Genomic DNA, 21,672 nt, shown 5'->3' on the forward strand with positions numbered 1-21,672 from the left:
AATAAGTGTACTGACAAGAGACAAGGGTGAAAAAATTAATATTGGATGCTCATGATGTTTGGGGGCCCTAAGGTGGGACTGCAGTAAAATCAGAAATGGTTCTTTAATGGAAATTACTCAGAAACACCTTTAAAAATCATTGTCTGTCATTCACAAATGCCGGTTAAAGCTCAATGATGCAAAGAGAAAGGCATGTATAAACATGATCAAGAAATATCATCTTCTCTGGGCCTAAAATGGACTTAAAGTGGAAAACTGTTCTCTTCACATCTATTCCCATGGATACTGTATCCTCTGGACTAAATAGCTGAGTTGCCAACTTGTAATCAGCACTCAGTTCAAATAGTATTCTGATGGAATTGGGGTTCATTAGTGCCTATGCATTGGTTTTATATGAATTGTCAAGTTTTTTTTTATTTTTTATTACATTTATAGTATTTAGCAGACACCCTCATACACAGCAACTCACACAGTGGGGGAAATAATAATTTGATAATTTGACTTTTAATCAACCGATTTTAAAACAGCTTCATATTAGGCTGGTTAATCAACCGGGGGTATCAACCGGTAGATCGCAATCGACAGGGCACCCCTGTTCTAGAATTTTTATGGTAGATTTATTTTAACAGAGACAGAATATAAGAAAATCCATTAAAACATTAAAGAAATGTTATAAATTAATTTGTATTTGATCAAGTAAAATAAGTATTTGATCCCGTACCAACCAGCCAGAATTTTGACTCTCATTGATCCAAATTAGTCCTGTCTCTTTAGGAAATAACTCCTAATATCAACTCATTATGGGTATAAAATACACCAGTCATTCTTTGACAGGTCTTTTGGTGTGGGTGGGGAGGTTTGGTAGTGGGGAGGTTTGGCTGGAAGTGGTTGATTCTGTGACTAGTGTCTTTTATACACATAATAAGTTGATTTTAGGAGTACCACTTAAGACCACTTTCACTTTCCAGAAAATATGTCACAGATGACAAAATAATGGCCTGGCCCGTTGTACATCTGATTTAAACCCAATTGAGAAATTGTGAGCCCTTCTTAAGCCTAAGATTCACAATAAGGGAAAACAATACACATCTTTAGACAACATCTGGGAAGCTTTGGTGCCTGCTTCAACTACAATTGATTGGGAAATTATCAAGACACTGATTATTTCTATGGATGGGTGGGTCATGGATAATATATACAGTGAGGTAAATAAGTATTTGAACACCCTGCTATTTTGCAAGTTCTCCCACTTAGAAATCATGGAGGGGTCTGAAATTGTCATCGTAGGTGCATGTCCACTGTGAGAGACATCATCTAAAAAAAAACAATCCAGAAATTTCTGGCCTGTCGCTGAGAAACACGGAGTTTGAGCTCCCTCCAAAGATTCTCTATTGGGTTTAGGTCTGGAGACTGGCTAGGCCACGGCAGAACCTTGATATGCTTCTTACAGAGCCACTCCTTGGTTATTCTGGCTGTGTGCTTCAGGTCATTGTCATGTTGGAAGACCCAGCCTCGACCCATCTTCAATGCTTTAACTGAGGGAAGGTTATATCCCAAAATATCGCAATACATGGCCCCGGTCATCCTCTCCTTAATACAGTACAGTCGCCCTGTCCCATGTGCAGAAAAACACCCCCAAAGCATGATGCGACCACCCTCATGCTTCACAGAAGGGATGATGTTCTTAGGATGGTACTCATCATTCTTCTTCCTCCAAACACGTTTAGTGGAATTATGACTCAAAAGTTCTATTTTGGGCTCATCTGACCACATGACTTTCTCCCATGACTCCTCTGGATCATCCAAATGGTCATTGGCAAACTTAAGACGTGCCTGGACATGTGCTGGTTTAAGCAGGGGAACCTTCCGTGCCATGCATGATTTCAAACCATGACGTCTTAGTGTATTACCAACAGTAACCTTGGAAACGGTGGTCCCAGCTCTTTTCAGGTCATTGACCAGCTCCTCCCGTGTAGTTCTGGGCTGATTTTTCACCTTCCTTAGGATCATTGAAACCCCACGAGGTGAGCCCCAGTCCGAGAGAGATTGACAGTCATGTTTAGCTTCTTCCATTTTCTAATGATTGCTCCAACAGTGGACCTTTTTTCACCAAGCTGCTTGGCAATTTCCCTGTAGCCCTTGTACAATTTTGTCTCTAGTGTCTTTGGACAGCTCTTTGGTCTTGGCCATGTTAGTAGTTGGATTCTTACTGATTGTATGGGGTGGACAGGTGTCTTTATGCAGCTAACGACCTCAAACAGGTGCATCTAATTTAGGATAATAAATGTAGTGGAGGTGGACATTTTAAAGGCAGACTAACCGGTCCTTAAAGGTCAGAATTCTAGCTGATAGACAGGTGTTCAAATACTTATTTGCAGCTGTATCATACAAATAAACAGTTTAAAAATCATATATTGTGATTTCTGGATTTTTTTTTTTAGATTATGTTTCTCACAGTGGACATGCACCTATGATGACAATTTCAGACCCCTCCATGATTTCTAAGTGGGAGAACTTGCAAAATAGCAGGGTGTTCAAATACTTATTTTCCTCACTGTATATATATATATATATATATATATATATATATATATACATACGCACACACTCACTGGCCACTTTATTAGGTACACCTGTCCAACTGCATGTTAACGCAAATTTCTATTCAGCCAATCACATGGCAGCAACTCAATGCATTTAGGCATGTAGACATGGTCAAGACGATCTGCTGCAGTTCAAACCGAGCGTGAGAATGGGGAAGAAAGGTGATTTAAGTGACTTTGAACGTGGCATGGCTGTTGGTGCCAGACGGGCTGGTCTGAGTATTTCAGAAACTGCTGATCTACTGGGATTTTCACAAACAACCATCTCTAGGGTTTAAAGAGAATGGTCCGAAAAAGAGAAAATATTTAGTGAGTGGCAGTTCTGTGGGTGCAAATGCCTTGTTGATGCCAGAGGTCAGAGGAGAATGGCCAGACTGGTTCGATCTGATATAAAGGCAACAGTAACTCAAACAACCATTAGTTACAACCGAGCTATGCAGAAGAGCATCTCTGAACGCACAACACATCGAACCTTGAGGCGGATGGGCTACAGCAGCAGAAGACCACACCGGGTGCCACTCCTGACAGCTAAGAACAGGAAACTGAGGCTACAATTGGACAATAAAAGATTGGAAAAGCGTTGCCTGGTCTGATGAGTCTCGATTTCTGCTGCGACATTCGGATGGCAGGGTCAGGAATTTGGCGTCAACAACATGAAAGCATGGATCCATCCTGCCTTGTATCAACGGTTCAGGCTGGTGGTGGTGGTGTAATGGTGTGGGGGATATTTTCTCAGCACACTTTGGGCCCATTAGTACCAATTGAGCATCGTGTCAACGCCCCAGCCTACCTGAGTATTGTTGCTGACCATGTCCATCCCTTTATGACCACAGTGTACCCATCTTCTGATGGCTACTTCCAGCAGGATAACGGGCCATGGTATAAAGCGCGAATCATCTCAGACTGACACTCACACTGTACTCAAATGGCCTCCACAGTCACCAGATAAGTTGTGTACCTAATAAAGTGGCCGGTAAATGTGTATGTGTATATATATATATATATATATATATATATATATATATATATATTTTTTTTGTATATTGTTTTTCAATTTTAATTTGTTTAAATATTTTTGTTTACTGTTAGATTGAGACGAATGAAGTAAAAAAACCCCTTATAAGAACTAACTTCTATAATTGCCCACATTTTTGAGGAAGTTGTAATTCCCCTGAGAGTGACAAATTGCACTTTTTAAAATATGATTTTTGTAAACAAAAATAGTTTGGAACTTATTTATAGCATTGTATCTCTTCAATAATAAAAATAGTCATGAAAACATAATCTGGGAAATGATTATGCACACAATATAGACCACAAACATCTTCATACTTCTTTAGTCTATAACCCTCCATAGTAATCTTATATATTTGTAGGGTCTTTATTTGGAACCATCATCAGTGGCAGCAAGTGGGTTTGCATTAAGAGAGAATTCTGTGAAGAAAATAGGTCACTGATATGGCTCAGGCAGGTCCAGCAAGCATGTCTTTCATTGGTTATAAATCCTGACCAATACAATACATATCATGAATGTTATCCCTGTGTAGGTATGAACGTATCTGTTGTATGCAACCTTTTCTAGTATCTTCAAGATTAACGGGAGGTTTGATTTTGGCCTATAGTTTGACAGCTGACAGTAATTTCAATTGCTGATCTGATATATTGTTATCTACAGGATTATTTATCAATTTGTCTGGCTTTAAATTAATAGACTTGGGTTTTTGCCTAATATTTTGTCATTGAGAAAAAAATTTTAATTACAGTGACCCTTCTAAGTGATTATATTGGAGCACATATAAAACAGAGGTTGACAGATGAGATCGGAAACAAATGATGATTACCAAAGTTTTCTGCCCTGCTTTGGTAAAAGAATATAACAAACATATTAGTGACACTACATGAGCCACTAATTGCATTGTACCAAACCAAAATCTGATCAAAGATGTGGATAGTGTTCCATTACTTGTATGACCATTGTGCTGACTGCTATATAAACAAGATTATGACAAAAAAAGCATGAAAATGTTGAAACAAATGAGAATAAACACTTTCAAATCATACATTGCTGAAGTCCTCTGCAAAATGGAAAGTGTCTTAAACACAAGAGAGGTTGTCCCAGTTCCAATTGCTGGTGGGTATGAGGAGAAAAAGAGAACGGGACCTTCTGCACACATTCCAGTCCCTGATGTATGCTGAGACCAAATTGGAAATTATAAATTAAAGAAAGGGGAGATGTATGGTGCCGGTATACAAAGTTACATAGGACCTGCCTGACAGAGTGAGGTAGACCAAAAGATCCTCAAAAGCTAGACATCATGCCGAGAGCCAAAGAAATTCAGAAACAAATGAGAAAGAAAGTAATTGAGATCTATCAGTATGGAAAAGCATATAAAGCCATTTCTAAAGCTTTGGGACTCCAGCAAACCACAGTGAGAGCCATAATTCACAAATGGCAAAAACATGAAACAGTTTGTGTGGCCGGCCTACCCAAAGAGCACAGCGACAACGCATCCAAGAGGTCACAAAAGACCCCACAACAACATCCAAAGACGTCCATTTCCAAGACGAAAACCACTGCTGTTCCCACTTTTGTACATCGGTCTGTATAAGGGCGTCTGCTGAATGCCGCAAATGTAAATGTAAATGTAAATGCTGAGCAAAAAGAACATAAAGGCTCGTCTCAGTTTTGCTAGAAAACATCTTGATGATCCCCAAGACTTTTGGGAAAATACTCTGTAGACTGACGAGACAAAAGTTTAACTTTTTGGAAGGTGTGTGTCCCATTATGTCTGTCGTAAAAGTAACACCACATTTTAGAAAAAGAACATTATACCAACAGTAAAATATGGTGGTGGTAGTGTGATGGTCTGGGGCTGTTTTGCTGCTTCAGGACCTGGAAGACTTGCTGTGATAAATGGAACCATGAATTCTGCTGTTTACCAAAAAATCCTGAAGGAGAATGTCTGGCCATCTGTTCGTGACTCAAGCTAAAGCGAACTTGGGTTCTGCAGCAGGACAATGATCCAAAACACACCAGCAAGTCCACCTCTGAATGGCTGAAGAAAAACAAAATGAAGACTTTGGAGTGGCCTAGTCAAAGTAATGACCCTATTGAGATGCTGTAGCATGACCTTAAAAAGGCCTCCAATGTGCCTGAATTACAACAATTCTGCATAGATGAGTGAAACAAAATTCCTCCACAGTGCTGTAACAGACTCATTGCAAGTTATCACAAACGCTTGTTGCTGTTAAGGGTGTCCCAACCAGTTATTAGGTTTAGGGGCAAACACTTTTTTACACAGGGCCATGTAGTTTTGAATTTTGTTTTTCATTTAAAAACTGCATGTTGTGTTTACTTGTGTTATCTTTTACTAATATTTAAATTAGTTTGATGATCTGAAACATTAAAGTGTGACAAACATGCAAAAAAATAAGAAAACAGGAAGGGGGCCAAGCTTTTTCACACCACTGTATAATCATCATTGTGAAGATCATGAAGTTTGTGAATCTTCTAAAAATTGTGGTGAAATAAAAAAAAATAATAATCTTAGGTGGGCATGGGCTAAAACAGGATAGCCAATTTGTTTTGTACATCGAAAAATTATTTAAAATTTAGTCTAATATAGTGTTCATAAGTTGTTAAAGACAACTGTAGGCAGGGTTGAATAAAGATATATTGTTGTGTGAACCTTGTAAAACTACTCAGTCTAGAATGCTATACTGTATTATCCAGAAATAGGCAATGTGGGATTGCTAGCAGGATTAAAGAATTCATTTTAGGTCAATTCCCTACAGTGTAAAAGGCTGAAAGAAAAGCTATGTGAAAAGAGTGAAGATTTTGTTCTGATGTTTGGTTTATTATTAGGAGTGACATTAGGGTTAAATTGTTTACAATAACCCCTGGGTGTCGGTCTGTCCTTAATATTGGCATTGCATTGGCCATTTGATTACACAGGTATTTAGGGAGAGAAAGTACAAAACATTTACATCATTGAGCACTTGCAGTCTCTGCATCTAAGTCTGGATCAGAGCCAGGTTCATAAAAGAAAAAGTTTTATACATGGAGAAGTACTCCCAGCAGGTTTTAAGAGAACTAATCAGTGCGCAGATAAATGTACACCTAAACTAGACTATTTCCATGGCTTTGGGCAAGTGTGCAAAACTACCAGTGTTCCAGGTGACCATTACACACCTGGTTCTTACCAGTTATTATGCTTTTGTCCCCCTGATTTGTGACACTCATTATAGTTAGCAGGTTTTGTCTTAGCATGGTCCAGTTAATACTGTTTGCTCATTACCTGACCATTATATTTGTGTAAATGTGTGTAATATTTGTGTAAATGTGTTTTTTTTTGTTTTGTTTTTTTACTTTTAATTTGACAAAAATATAATTTTATAACAAAATAAATATAACAAAACCATTTCATTTCAGAGAATTTTTGCAGAATAAAGACCATTTATAACGCTTTAAGATAAATCACAGTCAAAATTATGTCAATTATTATGTAAATACTTCCTAAAGGCATTAAGAATGTGCAAAGAAAAGAATGGAAACCCATTTAAACACACTTCAATGCATGTAGGTCGATAGATGCAGCACATTGGGAAATGCAATACTTTAATACAACAATAATTTCTTAATATATAATCAGAGGTATTCATAAATTAATCTGTTTAGTTATTTTAGAGTTGGTAAAAAAAATTTAGATTTCTTTTTAACACCGCCATAAAGAATTAAATTCACAAAGTTTCAAAATGTTTAATATATTAAAAATGGATGTCACCAAAGAAAAAAAAAAAAAATCACCACTTGTGTAAAAATATATAAAAAAAAATGTACATAGAAAAAAAAAATAAAGTTACATTTGAAGTAAATGAACACAATAGTTTGATGAGCTGCATTAATTCACTATAAACCCTCCAAAATTACTTGAAAATGTTTTGCACATTTATTTTCTGAATAAAGTCAAAATCAATACTTATAAAACAGCAAAAATGAGGCATGATTCACTGTTCTTCAAACATACTTAAAACTGTGGAGTTTGGATGAAAGGTTCCAGGCAAAGCACTCAGAATGTGTTTGTAAATAAATGGAAAACTGGAGTAATAAAATTCGAAAAACATATATTTTAGTTTTAGGAAGAAAATATCATCATTTGAATACATTTTTTAAATTTTAACAAGTTGCTTCCAATGTGATACACACAGAAGCTGGTGTCTCATTAAAATATTTATAGTGTCTTATGAAAACACTGAAGGCAGAAGAGTTTCTGGGCATCACCGTTTAATGATAATGACTACAGAGATGTGGACTGTGATCTCTGTTTTTACTCTGCTGAAGAAAATTGGGAGTTCACAAGGACTGAGTGTTGAGGGTGTTGTCCGGTCTGTACAGGCTTTGCTTTTGGAAAAGGAAAGGGGCAGTTTAAAAGATAGGTGGGGTGTGTTAAGTGATGAACAGGAGAAGAGGGTGAATCTAGAGCACTTCCATCGGAAGAATTGGGGCTGACGTACTGTCCTCCTTGAAGATAGCGAATGCACTTCTTTTTTCTCCTAGGAACAGTCAAGAGAGTTATCTGTGAATAAAATGTGGATGTAAAATGTCATACATATGCATACTCAACAACAGAAATGTGCTATAAAACATGAAACAGTTATTAGATAAACTATACAGATAAATGTAGTTGAACAGGTTAGCTGGGCACAAATATTGCGTAAAAGAATATTGAATGACACACCGAATGACGGTCCAATTCATCAAGACCTTCATGTTATGGTCCGGTGTGGCCATTAGCATATACACTTAAAGTATTTCTGTTACAAACTACTACTTGATACAAGTAATGTTGAAATGGTAGCTTTCTAATTCAGTGATTTGACCAAAACGATTTTCTTAAATGCTAATCCTTAATTAACTATCCAACTGTCCAACTGACTGACTGACTAAATCCTGACTGATACATTTCATTAATGTTATTCATGTGAAAGAATGTTATTCCTGTGAGCATACTTACTGAGCTAAAACCTATAGACCAATGTCAAATCTACCCTTTATCTTAAAAAATTCTTGAAAGGTTTTTAGCTCAGTAGGTATGAAGGCAAGAAATGTCAAAAATTAATCACAACAGGCACACCTGTGAATTGAAAAACATTCCAGATGACTACCTTGTGAACCTAATAAGAGAGTGCCTTAAGTTTCCAAGCTTTCATCAAAGATACATGTAGAGACAATCTAAACTATAAAACATATTGTTATATATAACTCTATATACAGTGAGGAAAATTAATATTTGAACACCCTGCTATTTTGCAAGTTCTCCCACTTAGAAATCATGGAGGGGTCTGAAATTGTCCTCGTAGGTGCATGTCCACTGTGAGAGACATAACCTAAAAAAAAAAAATCCAGAAATCACAATGTATGATTTTTTAACTATTTATTTGTATGATACAGCTGCAAATAAGTATTTGAACACCTGAGAAAGTCAATGTTAATATTTGGTACAGTAGCCTTTGTTTGCAATTACAGAGGTCAAACATTTCCTGTAGTTTTTCACCAGGTTTGCACACACTGCAGGAGGGATTTTGGCCCACTCCTCCACACAGATCTTCTCTGAATCAGTCAGGTTTCTGGCCTGTCACTGAGAAACACGGAGTTTGAGCTCCCTCCAAAGATTCTCTATTGGGTTTAGGTCTGGAGACTGGCTAGGCCACGCCAGAACCTTGATATGCTTCTTACAGAGCCACTCCTTGGTTATACTGGCTGTGTGCTTCGGGTCATGTTGGAAGACCCAGCCCCGACCCATCTTCAATGCTCTAACTGAGGGAAGGAGGTTGTTCCCTAAAATCCGCAATAAATGTCCCCAGTCATCCTCTCCTTAATACAGTGCAGTCGCCCTGTCCCATGTGCAGAAAAACACCCCCAAAGCATGATGCTACCACCCCCATGCTTCACAGTAGGGATGGTGTTCTTGGGATGGTACTCATCATTCTTCTTCCTCCAAACACATTAAGTGGAATTATGACCCAAAAGTTCTATTTTGGTCTCATATGACCACATGACTTTCTCCCATGACTCCTCTGGATCATCCAAATGGTCATTGGCAAACTTAAGACGTGCCTGGACATGTGCTGGTTTAAGCAGGGGAACCTTCCGTGAAATGCATGATTTTAAACCATGACGTCTTAGTGTATTACCAACAGTAACCTTGGAAACGGTGGTCCTAGCTCTTTTCAGGTCATTGACCAGCTTCTCCCGTGTAGTTCTGGGCTGATTTCTCACCTTCCTTAGAATCATTGAGACCCCACGAGGTGAGATCTTGCATGGAACCCCAGTCTGAGGGAGATTGACAGTCATGTTTAGCTTCTTCCATTTTCTAATGATTGCTCCAACAGTGGACCTTTTTTCACCAAGCTGCTTGGCAATTTCCCCCGTAGCCCTTTCCAGCCTTGTGGAGGTGTACAATTTTGTCTCTAGTGTCTTTGGACAGCTCTTTGGTCTTGGCCATGTTAGTAGTTGGGTTCTTACTGATTGTATGGGGTGGACAGGTGTCTTTATGCAGCTAACGACCTCAAACAGGTGCATCTAATTTAGGATAATAAATGTAGTGGAGGTGGACATTTTAAAGGCAGACTAACAGGTCTTTAAGGATCAGAATTCTAGCTGATAGACAGGTGTTTAAATTGTCATTTCTGGATTTTTTTTTTTTAGATTATGTCTCTCACAGTGGACATGCACCTACGATGACAATTTCAGACCCCTCCATGATTTCTAAGTTAGAGAACTTGCAAAATAGTTCAAATAGTTCAAATACTTATTTTCCTCACTGTATATATATATATATATATATATATATATATATATATATATATATATATATATATATATATATATATATATATATATATATATGGAATTGTTTTAATAAGCATCAGCAATGTCAAAAAAAATTTTGCAGTAATTTTTCACCAAGATCTTGTATCGATGATGGGATAGTCGGACCACTGTGCAAATTCTTCTCCAGCACATCCCAAAGATTCTCAATGGGGTTAAGGTCTGGATTCTGTGGTGGCCAATCTCTGTGGTGTTAAAATGATGTCTCATACTCCCTGAACCACTCGTTTTACTATTTTAGCCTAAAGAATTGTGCCATCAGGGAAGAAAAAAATCATTGATAAAATAACCTGGTATATTCAGGTAGTCACATAACATTGCTGAACCGAGACCTGACCAACTGCAGCAAACCCAGATCATAGCACTGCCCCCACAGGTTTGTATGGTAGGCACTAGGTATGATGGGTGCATCAGTTCATCTGCCTCTCTTCTTACCCTGATATGGCCATCACTCTGGAACAGGGTAAACCCTGGACTCATCAGACCACATGACCTTCTTCCATTGCTCCAGAGTCCAGTTTTTATGCTCCCTAGTAAATTGAAACCTTTTTTTCGATTAGCCTCACTGATAAGTGGTTTTCTTAAGGCTACACAGCCGTTTAGTCCCAATCCCTTAATTTGCCTTCACATTGTGCATGTGCAAATACTCTTACCTTCACTATTAAAAATAGCCGTGAGTTCTACTGATTTTCTTAAAGATTTGATTTTACCAAACGTTTTAGAGATCATGATCTTTCAAGATTTTTTTCTGACCACATTTCTTCCTCGAAGATGAAAGTTTCATGCCAATAATTTGACCCTTCTGAAACAGATTAAACATTTTTCATGACCACAGGATGTGTCTTCCAACATGGTTGTTTAAGAAATGAGAGACTACTCACTGCATTAGTTAGGGTTAAATAATTTGTTTCCAGCTAAAACATAATCATCCATGCAGTGATTATCCAGTAGGAGAGTCCTACCTATTTGCTTAGTTAAATCCAGGTGGTGACTTTTTTTGAACGAGCAGTGTGTATTATACATATAATCTTTGTTCTCTCTCTCTCTCTCTCTCTCTCTCTCTCTCTCTCTCTCTCTCTCTCTCTCTCTCTCTCTCTCTCTCTCACACACACACACACACACACACACACACACACACACACACACACACACACACACACACACACACACATACTTACCCCTTTTGCTATTGCTACATTTAGATCCATCCATTCAAACCATTCACTACACCACATTAATAGTCTAAAGCTAATGTGGATAGCATAGTTTAGGACTAAAACTTCTACTTAGCTGTAGAACTGCATTTGCCACAAACAGTTTGGCATGTAAGTCTCTATCAGTGAAGTACTTATAGCGTCTCTATAAAGTGAACTACTTTAACAACACTACATTGACAGTATTCACCATTACAAGTGCTAGCCAAAATTTTTTTTATTTTTTTTACATTTTAAAACAATGTTACTAAAAATTGCTGACCATTGTATGCTCTAGTGTTAGTTGGGGACACCATGCAAAGCAGCATACAGCAGCAACAGAAAGAAAAGAAAGGATGGACAAATATTAAGATTGCAGAAAAGGAGAGGTACACACCTGCAGGGGTCACACCAGTCCATTTGTTGATTGAGACCGAAACGAGCTCGGCATTTCTTAGGGAAGCCAGGGTCTGAGTGCAAACCAAAAAGCATGCACACATAGCAAAGAAAGAAGCAAAAGGACAATCGAAAGAATGGGAGAGATAGAAGGCATAGGCAGGAGTTTGTTGTTAACAGACAAAGAGGATATGAAAAAGAAAAAAAAATAGGTTAGAACCCTCTATTAAAGGTTCCAAAAAGAAATCAATGTGGAGAAAAAAAAATATTTTAAAAGTGTTTACTTTAATTTACAGTACATGGTCGTTTTCTGTTTTCTTAGCCAGTGAATGTGTATTCCCTGTAATTTAGTTAGGGAATAAATCTGGAATGGGATGTTCAATAGTTACATGTGGTTGTGATGATCAAGTGTCCACAAAATTTTGTGCATATAGTGCAGATGTCTCCAAAAGATTATTAGAGGTCCTGTTATATGGTATGATATAACAGACAATGCTCCATATTGTTGAGGTTAAAAGAATTTTCCAGGATATACAGTAAAATTGCCTTATTTTGCCTCTGCATACCTTGCTGTGCCTCTGTATGCATTTGAACTAAAGTTTTAACTAAAGACATTTAGCTTCAGTTAAATGTGGTAATATTGCATTAATTGTTTAGGAATTATAGCTATTTTTACCCTTTTTTACAGGCTCAAAGTAATCAGACAAGTGGTTAATAATTAGATGTAGATGGATATATGTTGCACGTTTCTTCCATATTGTGGGATAAATTAAGGAGATAAAAGGTCCAGAATTCAAATGTCAAACTGGCATTTGCTAGATGTTCAAACACTTTGGAGCATTTCTTAAAATAAAGGAATGTTCTAGAGAGCTCAGACACCAAAAGGCAAAAGATTGTTTAGACAGATGAAACCAAGATTAACTTTTACCAGAATAATAGGAAGAGAAGAATATGGAGAAGGAAAGGAAGGGCTCATGATCCAAAGCATACAATGTAGTATGTCAAAACTGTTATAGACATGTATGGCTAACAATGATACTGGGTCACTGATGTGTACTGTTTAAGTGATTGGTGGATGTAGCTGGAAGAATTTTATAAAACAGTCTCAATCATAGAGGGGGCCATAATTAAATACTGGGTCTAAGTAGAGGGTCAAATTATATCAACATTTAAAGAACAACAAGACAGACAGGATAGAGTATTAACTGTGGAAAAAAACAGTAAGTAAAAACATTAGTCTCTTATGCAAATTTTTTTTTCCTGTTATATGGTATGATAGACAATGCTCCATATTGTTGAGATGCAAGATGCTTAGCATGTTTTCAGTTCATTACTGTTTGGGGTTAGGTTCTCTGGTGGGGCAACTCTCTGGACAGAGTGAAGGTGTGCATCAGGGAGATGACTCCTTTGTTAGCTTTCTGTCATCTTTATAACAAACAAAAGTAACTTACACAGATATGTACTTTCAAACATGCAGATCGTTTGAGTAGCCTGTAGGTGGAGATGAAGCCTCGTTTTAGGGATGAAGCGTGAAAACTGTGCATGCCCACGAAGTCAAACTTTACCAGCTATAACAAATATGATGATATATGATATATGATATTACCTTGTGGGCCAGGTAATGGATCAGTGGGCAGAAGTAGCCTGGGGCCTTGAGTTTTAACATGTCTGCTATAGAGCATAGAACTATACTTTATGAAATAAATTCACGTAAATGCTGAAAATTTGACCAAAAACTGGTAAAGCAACACAAGAGCTTCTTAGGGCAAAGAAATGTAATGTTCTTTTAATGGCCAAATCAAACAACTGAGGTTAGCCTAATTAAACATGTCTTTTACTTATGGAAGACAAGTGATTGCAGAAAAACCCACAAATAAAAGGTAACTAATACTAGATGCAGTAAAAGCCTTGCAAATCATGTCAAAGAAGGAAATTAAACATTTAGTGATGCCCATGTGTCACTGACTGCAAAACATCTGAATCCTAATAAACATAACATTTATATTTATAATTGTTATTTTGTCCACTTACATTTAAGCCAGTGAAAATGGATGAACAACGTAAACAATATATATATAAATATTAATGAAAATATTAATTATTTTGCAATGATGATATATATATATCATCATTGCAAAATAATTAATATTTTCACATTTTGTCACATTATAACCACAAACCTAAATGTATTTATTTATTGGGATTTTATGTGATAGACCAACACAAGCTATTGCACAATTGTGCAGTGGAAGGAAAATGAGACATGGTGTTAAATATTTTTTTTATATGTATTCATCCCCCTTTACTTTGATACCCTAATTAAAATCCAGTGCAATCAACTGCCTTCAGAGGCCACCTAATTAGTAATGAGTCTACCTGTGTGTACTTAAATCCCAGTATAATTACAGCTCAGGCTTTAGAGGTTTGTTAGAGAGCACTAGTTAGCAAACTGCACGATGAACACTAAAAAACACACCAGAAATAAAGTTTTGGAGAAGTTTAAAGCATGGTTAGGTTATAAAAACACATCCCAAGCTTAGAACATCTCATGGAGCACTGTTCAATCCATAATCTGAAAATAAAAAGAGTTTGGCACAACTGCTACCCTACCAAGACATGGCAGAACACCTAAACCGACAGGCCAAGCAAGGAGAGCATTGATCCAAGAAGCAGCCAGAAGGCCCATGGTAACTGCAGAGATCCACAGCTCAGGTGGGAGAGTCTGTCTACAGGACAACTATTAATCGTGCACTCCACCAATCTGGCTTTCATGGAAGAGTGGCAAGAAGTAAGCCACTGTTGACAAAAAAGAATAAGAAGTCCCATGTCCCCAGTTTGCCACAGGCTATGTAGGAGACACAGCAAACGTGGAAGAAGCTGCTGTGGTCAGATGAGACCAAAAGTGGTGGCAGCATCATGCTGTGGGGATGCTTTTCTTCAGCAGGAACAAGGAAGCTGGTCAGAGTTAATGGGAAGATGGATGGAGCTAACTACAGTACAATCCTGGAGTAAACCTATTAGAGGCAGCAAAAGACTTGAGACTGGAGAGGAGGTTCAACATCCAGCAGGATAACAACCCTAAACATATAGTCAGAGCTACAATGGAATGGTTGACATCAAAGCATATTCATGTGTTATAATGGCCCAGTCAAAGTCCAGACCTAAATCCTATGAGAATCTTTGGCTATACTTGTAAATTACTGTTCACAGACTCTTCACAGTTCTCCATCCAATCTGATTCAACTGGAGCTGTTTTGCAAAGAAGAATGGGCAAAGATTCTCTAGTCTCTAGATGTGCAAATCTGGTAGAGACATAACCAAAAAGACTTGCAGCTGTAATTGCAGAGGAAGATGGTCGAGAAAGTACTCTGCATACATATGCATTATTTGTAAAAAATCTTTAACACTGTGTATCATTTTTCTTCCACTTCACAATTGTGTGATACGTTGTGTTAGTCTATCACATAAAATCCCAATAAAATACATTTAGGTTTGTGGTTATAACGGGACAGAATGTAGAAATATTCAAGGGGTATAAATAAATTTGCAATGCACTATATATACAGTGAGGAAAATAAGTATTTAAACACCCTGCTATTTTGCAAGTTCTCCCACTTAGAAATCATGGAGGGGTCTGAAATTGTCATCGTAGGTGCATGTCCACTGTGAGAGACATAATCTAAAAAAAAAAAAATCCAGAAATCACAATATATGATTTTTTAACTATTTATTTGTATGATACAGCTGCAAATAAGTATTTGAACACCTGTCTATCAGCTAGAATTCTGACCCTGTTAGTCTGCCTTTAAAATGTCCACCTCCACTACATTTATTATCCTAAATTAGATGCACCTGTTTGAGGTCGTTAGCTGCATAAAGACACCTGTCCACCCCATACAATCAGTAAGAATCCAACTACTAACATGGCCAAGAACAAAGAGCTGTCCAAAGACACTAGAGACAAAATTGTACACCTCCACAAGGCTGGAAAGGGCTACAGGGAAATTGCCAAGCAGCTTGGTGAAAAAAGGTCTACTGTTGGAGCAATCATTAGAAAATGGAAGAAGCTAAACATGACTGTCAATCGCCCTCGGACTGGGGCTCCATGCAAGATCTCACCTCGTGGGGTCCCAATGATCCTAAGAAAGGTGAGAAATCAGCCCAGAACTACACGGGAGGAGCTGGTCAATGACCTGAAAAGAGCTGGGACCACCGTTTTCAAGGTTACTGTTGGTAATACACTAAGACGTCATGGTTTGAAATCATGCATGGCACGGAAGGTTCCCCTGCTTAAACCAGCACATGTCCAGGCACGTCTTAAGTTTGCCAATGACCATTTGGACGATCCAGAGGAGTCATGGGAGAAAGTCATGTGGTCAGATGAAACCAAAATAGAACTTTTGGGTCATAATTCCACTAAACGTGTTTGGAGAAAGAAGATTGATAAGTACCATCCCAAGAACACCATCCCTTCTGTGAAGCATGGGGGTGGTAGCATCATGCTTTGGGGGTGTTTTTCTGCACATGGGACAGCGCGACTGCACTGTATTAAGGAGAGGATGACCGTGGCCATGTATTGCGAGATTTTGGGTAACAACCTCCTTCCCTCAGTTAGAGCATTGAAGATGGGTCGAGGCTGGGTCTTCCAACATGACAATGACCCGAAGCACACAGCCAGGATAACCAAGGAGTGGCTCTGTAAGAAGCATAAAAAGGTTCTGGCGTGGCCTAGCCGGTCTCCAGACCTAAACCCAATAGAGAATCTTTGGAGGGAGATCAAACTCCGTGTTTTTCAGCGACAGGCCAGAAACCTGAATGATCTACAGAAGATCTGTGTGGAGGAGTGGGCCAACATCCCTCCTGCAGTGTGTGCAAACCTGGTGAAAAACTACAGGAAATGTTTGACCTCTGTAATTGCAAACAAAGGCTACTGTACCAAATATTAACATTGACTTTCTCAGGTGTTCAAATACTTATTTGCAGCTGTATCATACAAATAAATAGTTAAAAAAAAATCATACATTGTCATTTCTGGATTTTTTTTTTTAGATTATGTCTCTCACAGTGGACATGCACCAACGAGGACAATTTCAGACCCCTCCATGATTTCTAAGTGGGAGAACTTGCAAAATAGCAGGGTGTTCAAATACTTATTTTCCTCACTGTATATATATATATATATATATATATATATATATATATATATATATATATATATATATATATATATGTATGTATAAAATTATTATTATTATTATTATTATTATTATTATTATTATTATTATAAAGAAAATGTATAACATAACTATAATTGTACCTAGGGTAGAATCTTGCTGCTTGTCTCTTTTCCTTCTTTTCTTCTTGCCCTGTAAATCAAAGCATACACACAGAGCCATCTGTTAAAGACATTTGAAAATTTTTATTTTTTATTTTTATTTAACAGCAAATGCATTATTGCATTCATATTTAGTGACTAACTGATTCTCCTGTTAAAATGTGCATATCTGAGACTGTTTAGAAACATCAACATAGTCCTAACCCTGGTCCTATATGTCCTCCCCCTGTCCTAATGTCCCTCTGTCCTAATGTCATCTGACATTTGTAGGGGGTCAGGGCAAACACGTGTGCAAGACAGTGTGCAAAATAAGGGTCATAGGTGACAGTCACATCTGCATCAGGTGGAGCTGTCTCACTGCTGGAGGTGGTCAGGAAGGGTAACACAGGACATGGTTTTAAGACAGAAACCGATGGTAGACATAACCTCACTCTGACTCCAGGCCAGTCCAGTTATGGGTGACATTAAGTATGGCTTCAGTTGCCTTGATGAAGTTTAACCCCCGAATCAAGGGAAAAGTCAGGTGGGTATCTTCCACAATGTAAATATCTAATATCCAAGATAACTCATGCCAGTCATATAGAACAGGCCATCTAGCTCTTTCAGGATAAATGTTTTTTTATCAACCATTATTTTATCAACCACTGTTTCTGAGTGGGTGCATGAATGCTGTTCAAGTCCTCCCCTCAAAGTCCTCCCCTCAAAGTCTCCAAAGGCTTTGTTACATCAGGGTGAAGGTACTGCCTGCATCCATAATTGCCTCCATGTGCGGTTCACTGATAGAGAGCAGCAACTGCAGCAAGGAGGGAGTGTGGTCAATAGACACACCAGCCAGTGTTGAGTGTTGAGCAATAGACACACCAGCCAGATTGTGTTACCTTCTGGCTCTCCCTTTTAGCTGCCATACCTAGTCTTGCTGGAGTCCCCAACTGCACAATGTCCTTAACTTTTCTACAACAATTAGGTTATTTAATAATCTATATATTTCCCATTCTCTCTCTCTCTCTCTCTCTCTCTTGGTCGAGTTAAACATGCTCCTGTACCAGTGACCACTGTTCCTGCCCCTCTCCTCTCCGTGGATCTTCCCACCTCTGGATGGTGTTCTCTTCAATTGGAGGCCACTCTGTGTAGCTGGGGATGGTTTCTCATCAACGGCCTGGGGATCCATGAAATTATGGAGTAAGAAGGAGCTTTGAGGATGGATTTGGACTGTACTTAATGTCAACAGTCTGATACACTGACTCAGGACTACAGTTTTAATTTGATCACCATCACTGCACACCTCAACATCGTTAAGCTGTAATAAATGGACATTCGGTACCACCCAGATAAGGATGAGTTCCGTCTTGAGTTTGGTTCCTCCCAAGCTTTCTTCCTTATGCCATCTCAGGGAGTTTTTCCTTGCCACAGTCACCACTGGCTTGGTCATTAGGGACAGTCTTACACTTATAAAGAACAATCTTATTAATTCTTTCTTACCACATTATTTGTGTAAAGATACTTTAAGACAACATATATTTTTAAATGCGCTATACACAAACAAAAAATATTGAATTGAATTGAATTTACACTGGGAGTATGGGAGTCTGCCAATAACCGTTTGTGAGTGGGATGTTGTGGGGGGATATGGTGACTTACTGGATATAAAATGCGATGGAGGGTTTTAAAAGGGTGTATTAAAGTCATATATAGATTGTGCAGGAGGAAAACAATGTTATCTGGCAAAGTATAGAAGTGCTGGTGTGTCCAACCTTTGTGATCTGGCTTTCCAATCTATCATCTCTACCACAGCTTGCTGAGGTTTCAGCTAGCTAAAATGACTCCCCCAACCTCTACAAACTTGCATCCACTGCTTCTCTTTTAAGAGAGCTGTGAATGTTAATTTGATGGTTTACAGTCAATATATCTACTTTTATATCTCCATCTCTGGTCTGGTAATTATTTTCATTACACCCATCAGCAACAGCATCATCATCATCATCATTATTTCCATCATTAAAGAGATAAAGCAATCTTAACAATGTTACTTTTACAGTTGGTTTGTGCTTTGTTACAAATTACCCTGCTGTATCTATCAACGAATCACCATGGCAGCCTCTTTATCCCCATTAATTTTTAATATTAATATATATGAATATATACATGTTAAATTTAGATTTGTATATTTTTTATTTATTTCTGTAAAGCTGCTTTGGAAGAATGTTCATTTTTAAAAGTGCTATACAAATAAAATTGTAAATTTGTAAAAACACTATGTAACACTCATCAACATAACACTGACTACACTTATATGCAAAACTCTTTAAAACGCTCAGTATATATTTAGTACTATGTACAAAAAATAAAGTGGACACTTTCTCTCTTCCATTAAAATTGTCCCAGTTCTTACATACATAAAAAATGTCCATGAGGAATAAAACATAAAGAGAAGCAAAAAAGTGTGCGAAAAAGTATAATGCACTAGTGCAATGAAAAAGTGACTGCAAATTCAAAAGCATATTGAAGTTTTGAGAGAGTCAAACCCTTTCAAGACAGGTCAAGTGGCAGTAGCAAAGCTATTACTAAGTAGGTGAAAGGATAGTTTATGTGACACCAATTTTTAGCATGATGGTCTAAGGTTCCCTTTTAGGAACTCGAGCTGCATCAACAAAGCTTTGGGAACACTTTGGTTTTGGAAGCGTTTTCTCCCAGGACTCGGAAGCAAACCAATCCACGGTTTCATCCCCCTGACACCCGCTGACACTCACTCACAGCCAGTTCTGTTTGAGGAGCTTTTGAAGGTGGTGACTCATGCAGTCACCAAGCTTGAAATCTCTTGGCCAGATGAGAAGCAGAAGCAGCGTCCGCCAAGCAAGCTGGACCAGCGCTTTCTGCAACCTATGTCACTGCCTCAAAGCTGGGATCTGCCTTTTTTCCCGTATCTGCATACTGAGATGTCCAGGTCTGAAGCAGCCCATATTAGGCCCACCTCTTCAGTCCCAAGGTCTCTCTCTAGGCTTAAAGAGATGCTACATGGCTATCTCTCTCCAGGTACTGCATCGTCCCATAAGTCCCTTTGGATCCTTCGGACTTCCTCAGCATTGGTGGGCAATGCATACATGGTGGTAGGTCAAGACTGTGGCTGCCTGCACACAATGGCTGTGTTACAGGCTTACCATGCTGACCTGCTGTGGGAGTTGGATGAGGGAGTTAGTATGGGTGCTGACAATGTCTGAGTGTAACTTCAAGCTATGGACCTGGCTCTCAGGGCTACCAAGGAAACTGCTAGGGCCATTGGCCAGTCCATGTCAGCCCTATTGGCCACAGAGAGGTATATATGGTTCACCCAGTCAGATATTGCCGACAGGAACAGAGCTTTCCTTCTGGATGCGCCCGTATGACCCACTGGGCTGTTTGGCGATGCTGTGAATACAGTCTTTGACAGGTTTTAGGAGGCGAGGAAGCAGTGTGCTTTTTTAGCCCAAGAAGCTGACGGATCTAGGGACTGTCATCTTTAATAAGAGGGCTTTGGCCCAGAGAGTCGAGGGGTCTCTGCTGGGGGGGTATGCACCTCAGTGTACGATGTCCATCTCTCCTCGGCAGCCTCAGGAGGTCGGCCCGTTAATCCTGCCACATATGGTGTTTCAGGGCACAACGATCTCCAGCTAGTGCCTCTCTGAACCTCCGCCCAGGACCATAGCGGATTGGGAGTTCGCCACCTCTGAGGAGATCCCTAAAACGGCTGCGAGCCACTGCTCCAGCTGCTCTAGGCATACCAGAGATCAGTTTTAAGAGACTGGTTCCCTTAAGAGACTATCTGGCAGCCCATTAACCCTGCCACATATAATGTTTCAGGGCATAATGATCTCCAGCGAGTGCCTCCCTCAACCTCCGCCCAGCACAGTAAAGGATGGGGGGCTCACCACCTCTCAGGAGGTCCCAAGAACAGCTGCAGGGCACCACTCCAGCCACTCTAGGCATACTAGAGAATAGTCTCAAGACCCTGGTTCCCCCTTGAGAGACTATTCGGCAGCCTGGAAACGCCTGCCACACGTGTCTCCGTGGGTCCTGTGCACTGTAGAGAGGAGCTACTCGATTCAGTTCAAGTCTTGTCCCCTCCCCGGTTTAACGGAGTGTGTCCCACTTTCGTGGGACCTGAGCAGTGGTCCCGCCACAAGACAAAGAGTCCGAGTTCTACAGCCAGTAATTCATAATTCCCAAGAGGGATGGAGGTCTATCACTATTGAGGCTCAAGCAGGTTTGCTTTCGGGGCCG

The 21,672-nt window shown here is 39.0% G+C and overlaps 1 protein-coding gene across 17 annotated transcripts in view; it reads right to left on the reverse strand.

The window, feature by feature from the left end:
- Nucleotides 1–7,039: 7,039 nt before the first annotated feature.
- tcf7 (transcription factor 7) overlaps nt 7,040–21,672 on the reverse strand; it is a 62,665-nt gene continuing 48,032 nt past the window's right edge. For 4 of the 17 annotated variants that reach the window (XM_083565198.1, XM_083565197.1, XM_083565196.1 and 1 more), the window contains 3 exons: nt 17,401–17,449; nt 12,085–12,157; nt 7,040–8,156 (listed from right to left, as the gene is read on the reverse strand). In XM_083565198.1, coding sequence (XP_083421324.1) covers nt 7,931–8,156; nt 12,085–12,157; nt 17,401–17,449 — 348 coding nt within the window. In that variant the 3' untranslated portion in view covers nt 7,040–7,930. Of the gene's footprint in view, nt 8,180–12,084; nt 12,158–17,400; nt 17,450–18,461; nt 18,575–21,672 lie in introns of all 17 variants that reach the window. The other 13 variants (XM_083565194.1, XM_083565193.1, XM_083565192.1 and 10 more) reach the window with 10 other exon arrangements.

The sequence above is a fragment of the Silurus aristotelis genome (assembly GCF_946808225.1).
Source record: "Silurus aristotelis genome assembly, chromosome: 16".
Lineage (NCBI taxonomy): Eukaryota > Metazoa > Chordata > Actinopteri > Siluriformes > Siluridae > Silurus > Silurus aristotelis.